A 12,886-nucleotide genomic window follows, 5' to 3' on the forward strand; every position below is an offset into this window, starting at 1 on the left:
CAAAATTATTTTTAGTATTTTGGATCCTTTGCTTTTGCACATATTTTAGAATCATCTTGTAAATTTCTACCAAAAAATCTGAGATTTTGATTAGGATTGCATTGAATATCTACATCAATTTGGTGAGAATTGGTGTCTTAATATTGAGTCTTTTGATTCAAGAACACAGTGTATCTTTCCATTTATTTAGTTATTCTTTAATGTCTTCCGGCGACATTTAGTCACATATATCCCTTAGTATTTAATATATATTGATGCTGGTGTAAGTGGTTTTTAATTTTAGTTTCAACTGTTTCTTGCTAGTATTAGAACTAAAATTAATTTTTGTATGTTGCCCTTGTATCTTGTCATTCTGTTAAATCTTATTTATTCTGGTAGAATTTTTGTAGATTTCTTAGGATTTTCTACATTGAAGATGATGATATCTGTGCATAAAAGGCAATTTTATTTTCTCTTTTCCAGTCTCCATGCTTTTATTTCTTTTTCTTGCCGTCTTACATTGGCTAAGACTTTCAGTATGATGTTGAATAGGAATGGTGAGAGGGAACAGCTTCAACTTTGTTCTCACCTTTCGCCATTTAGTGTGATGTTAGGCATGTCTTTTGTACGTGGCTTTTATCAACTTAAGGCAGTTCCTTTTGTTCCTACTTTGCCAAAATCTTTTTATCTTGGAAGGATGATGAATTTTGTCAAATGCTTTTCTTGCATCTTTTGAGATGATTGTCTTTTAGTCTTATAGGTTGGATTACATTATTTTTTTTCTTGACTGTTAAACCAATACTGCATTCCTGGGATAAACCCCCTTTGGTTATGATGTATTTATCCTTTTTATACATTAGTGGATTTATTTGCTGAAATTTTTAATGAGAATTTTTACATCTGTAGTAATGAAGGTCATTGGTCTATAGTTTTTCTCTTCTTTTACTGTGTTTGTTTTTGGTATGAGAGTAATGCTGGCTTCACAAAATGAGTCAAGAAGTTTCTTCTCTTCTGTATTCTGGGGGAATTTGTGTTGAATTGGTATTTTCTTTCTTCTTTAATTACTTGGGAAAATTCATGAGTTAATCCATCTGGGCCTAGAGTTTTCTTCATGAGAAGATTTTTAACTGCAAAATAATTTCTTTTTTACATACAGGGCTATTCAGGTTAGCTTTCTTCTTGACTCATCTTTGGCATTTTGAGTCTCTGAAGGAATTTGTCCATATCATACTCTGAATTGTTGACTATGTTAACAAAGTTGTCAATAACACTCCCTGTTAACCCTCTTAGATCTATAGCGAGTGTAGTCATGGTCAAGCTCCCATTTCTTATGTCTCTCACATGTGACTTCTCGCTACTCACAGTCTTTCTAGAGGTTTTATCAGTTTATTCATCTTCTCAAACAAAAAGCTTTTGATTTGATTTTTCTCTATTTTCTGCTATTTTACTGGTTTATATTCTTCATTATTTTTCTTCTATTTTAGGTTTAATTTGCTTTTCGTTTTCTAGTTTGTTTTTTTTTTTAAAGATTTTATTTTTTCTTTTTCTCCCCAAAGCCCCCTGGTACACAGTTGCATATTTTTAGTTGTGAGTCCTTCTAGTTGTGACATGTGGGACGCTGCCTCAACATGGCCCGATGAGCGGTGCCATGTCCGCACCCAGGATCTGAACCAGCAAAACCCTGGGCTGCCGAAGCTGAGTGCACAAACTTAACCACTCGGTCATCACGGGGCTGGCCCATCTGGTTTCTTATATTAGTCACTTCTTTGGGCATGGGGGATAAAAACTATTGATAAGATATAGATGATTACTTACCTAATATTTAGAATGTGATGTATTTTATATATATCCAATGTAGATATATATATATCTCCATGGTATATCATAAAATATAATCACATATTAGAAACACACATGATAAAAATCTCTGCACAATAGCTGAGTCAGTGTATCGTTTTAACTGATAGTTTTAAAGTGGCTATAGTACCACTGTAGTCACAGACACTTCAGTTTATTATTCTTGTCACAGTTAATGTGTGGCAGCAATAAGAATACCAGACACCTCTATAACTAGTATTTCCGACTTGGCATAATTAAGTAAGGGGATTTACTATGGCTTGATATCAGGCTTTTTAAAAGAGTGAGTGTGTTTAACCATTCACATTTTTATGTCTTGCATAAATGATTTTCTTTTTAGTAAACTTTTTATTTGGAATATATTCAAACTTTCAGAAAATCTCTAAGAAGCAAAATAGAATAAAAAACACTCACGTACCTTTACCCAGATTCACCTCTTGTTGACAGTTTGCCCCATTTGCTTCATCATTTGCTATTTGTTCTCCCCTTTCATGCACACTGAAAAATTAATTTCTATACATGAAAGAACTGTAAAGCTTAAAGCTCTTCTGGAGTAGAGATTACATTCTGTCCCATAGTTATACAGTTTTTAAAATGCCATTTAGGGGCCAGCCTTGGTGGCCTAGTGGTTAAGTTACATGTGCTCTGCTTCGGCGGCCTGGGCCTGGGTTCAGTTCCCAGGCGCAGACCTCCACCACTCATCAGTAGCTATGCTGTGACAGTGACCCACATACAAAATAGAGGAAGATTGGCAACAGATATTAGCTCAGGGCAAATTTCCTCCAGGGGGAAAGAAAAAAATGTCATTCAGGCAGCCTTTTAAGAAAAGATTTAGAGAATAGAGCATAAAACCATGCCATATCTTTTTTTGTTGTTGATTTTTAAATATTGAAATATAATTCCCATATCATAAATTCACTCTTTAAAAGGGTACAGTTGAGTGGGGTTTTTTTAAGTCTATTCAAAGAACTGTACAACCATCACTACTTTCTAACTTCAAACCCCAAAAACTATCCTTTGTATATATTAGCAGTCACAACCCATTTCCTCCCAGCCACTAGGAGCTGTTAATTTACCTTTGTTTCTATGGATTTTCCCTTTCTGAACATTCATAGAAATGGAATCGTAAAATATGTGGTGCTTAGTCTCTGATGTCTTTGACTTAGCATTGTTTTCACGGTTCATCTGTGTTGTAGCATGTATCAGTACTTCATTCTTTTTTTGTGACTGAGAAATATTCCATCATATGGATTCACCACATTTTGTTTATCATTCACCAGTGAACATTTGGGTTGTTTCTACTTTTGGGCTATTATAAATAATGCTGCTGTGTGTAAGTTTTTGTATGCACATGTTTTTAGTTCTCTTATGTATCTACATAACGGTGGATTTACTATGTCTAGGTAACGCTATACAGTAGTCCCCTTATCCATGGGGGATACATTCCAAGACCCCAGTGGATGCCTGAAACTGCAGATAGTACAGAACCCTATTTTTTTTAACGATTGCCCTGAGGATTATAATTAACAACCTAGTTTATAATAGTCTGGTTCAGATTCATACCACCTGTTCTTCAGATATTCTTCCTGCTCCCTTTTCTCGCTCCTCTTCTGGGACACCACTTGTGTGTATGTTGGTACTCTTGATGGTGTCTCGTGGGTCACTGAGGCTTTGTTCATTTTTCTTCATTCTTATTTCTTTCTGTTCCTCAGACCAGATAATCTCAACCTATTTTCAAGTTCACTGATTCTTCCTTCCACTTGGTGAAATATGACCCTGAGTCCCTCTGATGAATTTTGTTTTTCATTTATTGTACTTTTTGTGTCCAGATTTCTATTTGTTTTGTTTTTCGTTTTCTTGGGGGTTTTTTGCTGAGGAAGATTCACCCTGAGCTGACATCTGTTGCCAGTCTTCCTCTTTTTGCTTGAAGAAGATTTGCTTTGAGCTAACATCTGTGCCAATCTTCCTCTATTTTGTATGTTGGACGCCTCCATAGCGTCGCCGCCAGCAGGTGGTGTAAGTCTGTGCCCAGGATCTGAACCCCCAAACCTGGGCCTCTGAAGCAGAGCACGCTGAACTCAACCACTAGGCCACCAGGCTGGCTCCCGTTTTGTTTTCTAATTTCTTTCTCTTTATTGATATTTTCTATATGGTGATACATCATTCTTATACTTTCCTTTAGTTTATTGCACATGGTACTCATACTTCAAGTAGCTTATTTAATGTTTTTGCCTAGTAAGTCCTATGTCTGGACTTGCTCAGGGACAGTTTTTATTCATTGCATTTCTTGCCTGTGTATGGGCCATATTTTGTTGTTTCTTTACATTTCTTATAGTACTTCATTAAAAACTGGGGAACTTCAATTATTGTACTTTATTTGGTTCTTTTTATAAATTCCTTTGCACTTTTAATGTGAGAAGAAAATCAGTTAGGTATATATTACATCTTTCAGATAAGAAGATTAGTGAGGGAAGAAATAAAGTTTCAGTCGTAAGATTTACAGATAGAAGGGATCCATACAAACCTAATCCAGAATGTTTAAAAATTTTTGTTCCTGAGCCTTTTGCCGAAATAATCTTGAGCAAGTATAACTATAAAAGACAGATTAATATCATTAATAATGATTAATTCTAAAATAATCCCATTATTTTAACAAATACATATATATTTTTTCTTTTCTCTTTTTTTTCATTTGTTTTGTGAGGAAGATTTGCCCTGAGCTAACATCTTTGCCAGTTTTCCTCTATTTTGTATGTCAGGTGCCTCCACAGCATGACTGATGAGTGGAGTAGGTCCGCACCCGGGATCTGAACCCATGATCCTGGGCCACCAAAGTGGAGAACACAGAACTTTAACCACTTAGCCACAGGGCCGACCCCGACCGATGCTTCTTATCTTTCATTTTTCAGACTTTGTGCTAGGCATCGATGACAAACAAGCAATTCAGAAGCTAGTCACAGATTGTGGTAAGAGTTAAAATTGGACATATGATAGAGGATAGCAGGGAGCTGCTTGGAGCACTCATGGAAGGCCACTTAGGCTAGTAGACTAATTTAGGCATTGGACTATTTTTTCTAGGCATATAGTTTAAAGTTATTGTAATTGATCATTTAAAGCAAAATATCGTAATTTGTTGCATGCCAGAATTCTTTTCATTTTAGGAAAAGTAATGATGGGTAACATGATATTTTCCTTTTTTTTTTTTTAATGTTATGATAGATTACAACCTTGTGAGATTTCAGTTGTACATTATTGTTAGTCATGTTGTGAGTACACCTCTTCCCCCTTTGTGCCCTCCCCCCCCCCCTTTTCCCTGGTAACCACCGATCAGATCTCCTTGTCAATGTGTTAACTTCCACCTATGAGTGGAGTCTATAGAGTTCGTCTTTCTCTCACTGGCTTATTTCGCTTAACATAATACCCTCGAGGTCCATCCACGTTGCTGCGAATGGGCCAATTTTGTCTTTTTTTATGGCTGAGTAGTATTCCATTGTGTATATATACCATATCTTCTTTATCCAATCATCAGTTTCTGGGCATGTAGGTTGGTTCCACGTCTTGGCTATTGTAAATAATGTTGCGATGAACATAGGGGTGCAAGGGACTCTTGGGATTTCTGATTTCAGGTTCTTAGGATAGATACCCAGTAATGGGATGGCTGGGTCATAGGGTATTTCTATTTTTAACTTTTTGAGAAATCTCCATACTGTTTTCCATAGTGGTTGTACCAGTTTGCATTCCCACCAACAGTGTATGAGGCTTCCTTTTTCTCCACAACCTCTCCAACATTTGTCGCTCTTGGTTTTGGATGTTTTTGCCAATCTAACGGGCGTAAGGTGATATCTTAGTGTAGTTTTGATGTGCATTTCCCTGATGATTAGTGATGATGAACATCTTTTCATGTGTCTATTGGCCATATTTATATCTTCTTTTGAGAAATGTCTGTTCATGTCCTCTGCCCATTTTTTGATCGGGTTGTTTGTTTTTTTGTTGTTAAGCCGTGTGAGTTCTTTCTATATTATGGAGATTAACCCTTTGTCAGATAAGTGGCTTGTAAATATTTTTTCCCAATTAGTGAGCTGTTTTTTTGTTTCAATCCTGTTTTCCCTTGCCTTGAAGAAGCTCTTTAGTCTGATGAAGTCCCATTTGTTTATTCTTTCTATTGTTTCCCTCAACTGAGGAGTTATAGTGCCCAAAAAGATTCTTTTGAAACTGATGTCAAAGAGTGTACTGCCTATATTCTCTTCCAGAAGACTTATTGTTTCAGGCCTAATCTTTAGGTCTTTGATCCATTTTGAGTTTATTTTGGTGTGTGGTGAAAAAGACTGGTCAATTTTCAATCTTTTGCATGTGGCTGTCCAGTTTTCCCAGCACCATTTGTTGAAGAGACTTTCTTTTCCCCATTGTAGGCCCTCTGCTCCTTTGTCGAAGATTAGCTGTCCATTGATATTTTCCTTTTAGGACTTTATAAATCAGCTGCTGCTATTAATTTTTTTCAACTAAGGTAATTCATGTTTAAATTTTAAAAAGCTCTTAATTAAAAATATACACCCAAATTTCATTACTGCCTTTATCTTTATTTGCTTAAGTTCTCATCAGTTAGATAAAGGTCTGATCTAGCTTGATGTTGAGAATTTCTGCGTTGGTCGTTATATCTCTAATAGCAGCCACCAAATATAGCATGTTTCTAGTATTTTCTTATTGGTTTCCTGTGCTAATTAGATGGAAGGCTTCTAACTAGGCAGTGTTATTTGTCTCTTATACTGTGAGCATCTGCTATTCAATTAATTCTTGTTAGTTCATTGTACCCTTACATCAATAAATCTGTCTTCACAAGGAGTATAACCAAAAGAGATTTTCTGAGGGCCAGCCAAGTGGCGTAGTGGTTAAGTTCATGCATTCCACTTTGGCAGCCCGGGGCTTACAGGTTCGGATCCTGGGTGCAGAGCTACACACTGCTCATCAAGCCATGCTGTATTGGTGTCCCATATACAAAGTGGAGGAAGATTGGCACAGATATTAGCTCAGGGCCAATCTTCCTCACAAAAAAAGAGAGAGAGAGAGAGATCCTCTGGATCATCTGAAATTTCAGTTATGTAGAAGGTGGGGGAAGGGGTGAGAAGTGGAATGCGTTAGCTGGGCTGAGCCTGTTACATTCACATTCTTTTCTTCTGAATGGTTTATTTTCTTCAGAGACATTCTTGTGCGCTCCAGATAGATTCTATGTCAGTAATTCTGTTGGCGGTATTAGCTCTGGTCTCAGTTTTGACATTCAACTGTAACCTGGGACTAGAGATAACAACCAGACGGAGGTTATTTGCGTCAATGGCTGCAAATATCCGTACTTATACCTGAGCAAAAAGATGAGATTTCATTCATGCACTCAATATTTACTGAATGTTCTCTATATACTAAGAACTGGTGGGGAACGAGCAGAAGTATAACAGATTGGCACTGTGGTTGAAGAGAAACACAAGAAATGGAGGACAAGGGTTTCCCAAAATAAAATCGGGATGTGATTACTAGGATAAGGGGAAGTCGACTCTGGGCAGGCAGGAGAACACCGTCTAGTTGGGTAATCTAATTAGCCAGTATCTCACTCTGCTGCTTGGCTTTGGTATTAGCCATACTGGAAAAGCCAGGTATGTGAAATTAGACAGTAAGCTTCTTCCCTGAATACCCAAAGACCAGCGAAGAGGAGTCAGTGAATGCCGTATTAAGCCAAATGAAATATCATTGTTCATGTTTTTAAAAAATAAACTTTTATTTTAGAATAAGTTTAGATTTATATAAAAAAATTCCGAAGAAAATCCAGTTTCCTTATGCTCTCCCCAGTTTTCCCTATTATTAACATCTTACGTTAATATAGTGCTTTTTCTTTTTACAATTAATGAACCAGTGTTAATAGATTATTATTAAGTAAAGTCCGTATATTTTTCAGATTTCCTTAGCTTTACCTAATTCCCTTTTCCTTTTCTAGGATCCCATCCAAGACCCCACAGTACATTTAGTTGTCATGCCTCCTTAGGCTTCTCTGGTTGACAACAACTTCTCAGACTTTTCTTGTTGTTTTTTACCTTGTCAGTTTTCAGGAGTACTGGTCAGGAATTTTGTCGAATGTCCCTCAGTTAAGATTTGTCTGTTGTTTCTCTCATGATGAGACTGGGATTCAGTGAATGGGGAGGAAGACCACAGAGATAAAGTGCCATTTTTATTATATCATGTCAAGGGCACATGCTGTCAACCTGACTTGTTACTGTGGATGTTGACCTTGATCATCTAACTGACGTTTGCTGGGTTTCTCCATTGTAAAATTACTCTCATTTTTCTCCTCCTCATACTGTTTTCTTTGGAAGAAAGTCACTATGTGCCTCTCATGCTTAAGGACTGGGAAGTTACACTCCACCTTCTAGATAGAAGAGTTTTGCAGAAATTATTTAGAATTTTTCCGCCTGGGAGTTTTGTGTCTTCTCTCCCACTTATTTATTTATTCAATCATTTGTTTATATCTGTCTGGACTCATGGATATTTATTTTATACTTTGAGTTGTAATCCAGTAGTAGTTTATTTTATTGCTCAAGTCGTTCCAGCTTTGGCCATTTGGGAACTCTTTCTGTTAACTTTTATGTCCCTTTGACATAGTCCCATCAGTGTAGGTTTTTTTGGTTTTGTTTTTTTTTTTTAACACTTTCTTACTTTCTGGCACCATAAGATAATCCTGTTACATCTTGTGTGGATCCTGCCCCAGTCCTAGATTCAGCCATTTCTCCAAGAAGGCCTGGTTCCTTTTATTGGAGGATGGTATTAGGACCAAGATCTGGGTACGAGGGTGTGCTCTTTGCTGCTGGAGTGTAATTGCTTCTAGTCGCTCTCAACTTGAGGAGCGAGGAAATATATCCTGAGTATACTAACCTGTATATACACATCCATAAATATTTCTATATGTAACCATCTGTATCTATTTTAAGCTAAACATGAGTTCATACTGATATTGCCAACGCTAGCCCATTGCTATGTGGATCATTCTAGCCTTCTTTTGTTTTTGTGTAAACTCTTATTCCAACTGTGAGAAATCTCACTCCCACCGTCCATCATCCATGTATTATATTCTTCAATTCCACAATGCATGTGTAGCGGCATCAGAATTATTAACCCAAACCCCTGAGGGAAATAACTTTATCAACTAGAGTACAGTGCTTATGCACAGTTTCTTTTGCCTTTAGTCTTACAGTTTCCACCCGTTTCCAGATTACTTAGGTCAGCATCTTTCCCCACCTCACTCCCCCTTCAGTGAGTCGTTTTCATGCGTTTGTAACATAGTTAAACTGTTTTGTCATATTCTGCATTGCATCTTAGGATCCCGTGATCTCCTAAATGATTTTTTTAATCACATATGTTAGGTTCACTCTGTGCTGTAAAGTTCTGTTTTGAGAAATGCGCAGCATCGTCTATCTACCTTTATAGTATCACACAAAATAGTTTCACTGCCCTGAAAACTTCCTTGTGCTTCACTTATTCAGCCCTTCCTTTCTCTCCCCAATCACCTAGAAGCCACTGATCTTTTTACCACATCTGTAGTATTGCCTTTTCCTGAGTGTCATATACTTGGAATTATATAGTATGTAGCTTCTTCTTTTACTTTTTGTCATTCAATAATATTCCATTGTATGGATGTACTACAGTTTGTCTGTTCTCCTATTGAAGGACATCTTAATTGTGTCCAGTTTTTGCTGATTATGAATAAAACTGCTGTAAAGAATTGCTTGCAGATTTTTATGTGGACGTAAGTTTTCAAATCAGTTGGGTAAATGCCTAGTAGCTTAATTGCTGGGTTGTATGGTAAAAGAATGTTAGTTTTCAAAATATCTTGTCTTTGCATCGTACTCAGTTTCTTGAAACTGAATAATTTTCTTTTGCCATTTGCCTGCGCGCTCCCCCTCCAAATCTCTTTTGACTGTTGATCCCAGGTTATATCATCACTACAAAAGAGCAGATGATATAGAATTTCAGCTTATTGTTTTTTGAGGGAAATATAATCCTCTAGTGATCTTTTCTATGAGTTTATTATATTTTCAATTAATCTGTCAGAGAAAATAGCTGCATCTAGTTGAGTCTGACTATTTTGGGCTTTCTGGCAAGTTAGCAGGAATAGCTGTTTTGCATGTGGTTTATACAAACTGCAGATAGTTAAAACTACTTTCTGATTGAGTTGTATTGTTTTATTTTAAAGCGTTTCATTGTTGCTAAAATCCTGAAGTATTAGTCATATTTTTCTCTTTAACCATCAACATTAAGCAGTACGTTTTTAAGTGGAAAATTGTGTTAATTAACTTTAAGGTAAGAGATTTTATTTAAATCAAATTTATGTTCCGATTAAGTGATAGTGTGCTTTGTTTCCTTCACAGCGTTCATTCAGTCGGAGAGCATAATAGAAGTACTGCGCTTCGATGATGGAGGGCTGCTGCAGGTAATTTTATTTTAAGTGAAAGAATCATCTCAGTGTCAAGCCTGGAATAATATCTGGTTATTATTTTTCTTTAAAAAAATGTAACTGGTTTCTATGAAATATATTTTATGAGCTTTACGTGCAGTCAGGTCAGTAGAGTCATTGGTAATAATAAAAAACCTCCTTAGCTATGTGAGTTATCTTTTAAATATTTCTGGGGGGTTTTGGGAGGTCAGGTGAGGAGGGTCAGATCGGGGCAGTGGGATCAGTAGTGAGCTCTAAGGATCTGGAGCCAGTGAGTGCAACACTGAATTTGGATGTTGGACTTCAAAATAGGCATCTGGAAAAGAACTTCTCTAGAGAGTACAGATTTACATATGTACTGCATCTGTAGATTTACATCTGCATCATGCTTCCACTTACCATCCTAAGCCACATCTTTAAATATATTATGCCTAAAGTTAGAAAGTGTAAGCTGATCAAAGTTCCGTCCTTCCTTTCAGACCTAGCTCAGATATCACCATGAAGCCTATTTTAGTCTTCCCAGTTAAAAATCACTTCTAGAATTTCAGAGCTGGAAGAGACAGTAAAAGCCATGCTAATCAACCCTCTGATTTTCATGGCTCAGGTGTTTTTTTATCCTTTCTTCCAAACTTTTATTATCTCTATGCTTATCTTATATAGCACTTACCACTTTTGTAATGATAACATTTGTTTGTCAGGTACCATGCTATTTGGTAGCATGACTCATAACTTTTTATTTATTTTATATTCAAGGGAAACCAAGTTTTAGATTAAGAAAGTTGCCCAAGATCCCATGATCTTGTGGTAATGGGACTTTTATTAGCATTCTGGTCCTCTTACTCCAGGTGTGGTTGTTAGTCTGTCTATTCCATCATGCTGCCTATGATGTATTTGTTTATTTATTTGTAGCTAAATACATGACTTAAATAGTTCTGTAGCTTATAATAAAGGCAGGAAAGTAAAAATTAAAGTTAGTTAAAGGCAATAGAGAAAGAATTCTGCTAGGAACCTGGAATGAGATTTCTATTTGCCTTTTAGCTTAAATTTAGATTTCAGACACTAAGCCAAACAGAGAGCAAGAAAAAAGGCGATGGGTTTTAAGGTTCTTTTTCTCTGACAACAAAGCAAAGAATTGTTCTGGACGACAACTTTTTTCCTGCTTCTAAATGTTTGAATGAACTTATCATTCATACCTTTACATAAGAGATATTGAGAAACATAGCAGGCAGAGGTTAATGGTTCTTGCAGAAGTCTTTGTATGGCTTTTTTATATTTTAAAACTGAGTAAAAACTGAACATAATGATTCTCAAGTTTTGTAAAGCACTTTCCTAGAAAATGACCTTAGTCTCTTTTTGCTAGTTCTTTACTCTGTTGCATGGTGAGAACTTGGAGAACCTATAGAAATGACTCATAGCTCCCTTTAGGTGGTTTGCAGGATCTGTGTAGCAGGCAAATCAGGACTGAATTTCTGGAAAATTCTCCAAGTGTTCTTATTCTTTATTGGTTAAAGAAGGATCCATATTCTTTAGGAACTAGACATCTAGGTTGCAAGTTGATAATCCATTTTGAAAATTCTGGAGTTTGATTTGTGTTTTTGCCAGGGGAGGCTGTCAGTGCATGTGTAAATGGACGTGGCTGTGGAAGAGCTTGTGGGTTGGGATGTGATTTGCTCGTATTCTGGGTCTGCTGAAATGCTGAGACAAGAGCTTGGTTGAGACCTCAGAGTTCTATGGCAAAAGGAATCTGGACTGGAAAAATGTTGAGGGCAGGTAGTACCAGTTGGTTACCTCAGCCACAGTGAAACCTCACTAAGGATCCTGCAGAATGTCTGATGTTGAGATACTGTATATAGTGTGTGATATATCCTCAAGTAGTGGAATAGAAGACCCTTTTGAATAGATATATATAAAAATTGTTCATTTTAACGTTGAAGAATATTTCCTCGGAACAACAATTGTGATTATATGTCGTTCTTTCTGACGATAATTTACTACTAGGTTCAACTGTTTGTTAAACAATTCCCAGTTTCTTATGGTATGATTAGAACAGAAGTATGTACATGTAGCATTTCTGTAACAGCATATATATCAAGTTTCTCCAAATTAAATCAAAGCTAAAGCAGGGAGAGAGTCAAAGCAACAGCCTTGTTTTACATTATTTAAAATGAAAATTTTGCCTGAGAGCGTTCCTTCCGAGATCTTGGAATTGATGTCACATGCATGTGGCTTGGCTCATAGTAATTTTTTAATCCTGAAAATTAATTGATGATAATTCTGTAAAAATTACCAAAACTAAAAAAATTTGCTAGAAAGGTTGGATTTGCTTTCCTTGTTTTTCAAACATAAGGGAGATGAGGCTTATAGAAGTTAAATAATTTGCTCAGTGTTCAATTGTAAGAGCAGGAATCCAACATCCAGTAAATACCAGCCTGCCTGGTTTCAGAGCTCGTAACACAGCAGGATGTATGTGCGGCTCTCTGCACTGCATTTGAGGGTTACCTCTAGAAATGTTAGGCAGCGATTAGAAATTCTAAGATTTTGGAAAAAAGATTTTGGAATTCTCTTAGCCCACGTTTTCTG

General features: G+C 36.6%; 1 protein-coding gene across 2 annotated transcripts in view; it reads left to right on the forward strand.

The window, feature by feature from the left end:
• The window catches only part of TMEM131 (transmembrane protein 131), a 219,633-nt gene that overhangs the window by 41,060 nt on the left and 165,687 nt on the right, over window positions 1–12,886 (forward strand). For both annotated transcript variants that reach the window (XM_044772935.2, XM_070511663.1), the window contains exon 2: window positions 10,242–10,303. In XM_044772935.2, coding sequence (XP_044628870.2) covers window positions 10,242–10,303 — 62 coding nt within the window. The remainder of the gene's footprint in view (window positions 1–10,241; window positions 10,304–12,886) is intronic.

This window comes from Equus asinus, chromosome 6 (assembly GCF_041296235.1).
Source record: "Equus asinus isolate D_3611 breed Donkey chromosome 6, EquAss-T2T_v2, whole genome shotgun sequence".
NCBI classification, from domain to species: Eukaryota; Metazoa; Chordata; class Mammalia; order Perissodactyla; family Equidae; genus Equus; species Equus asinus.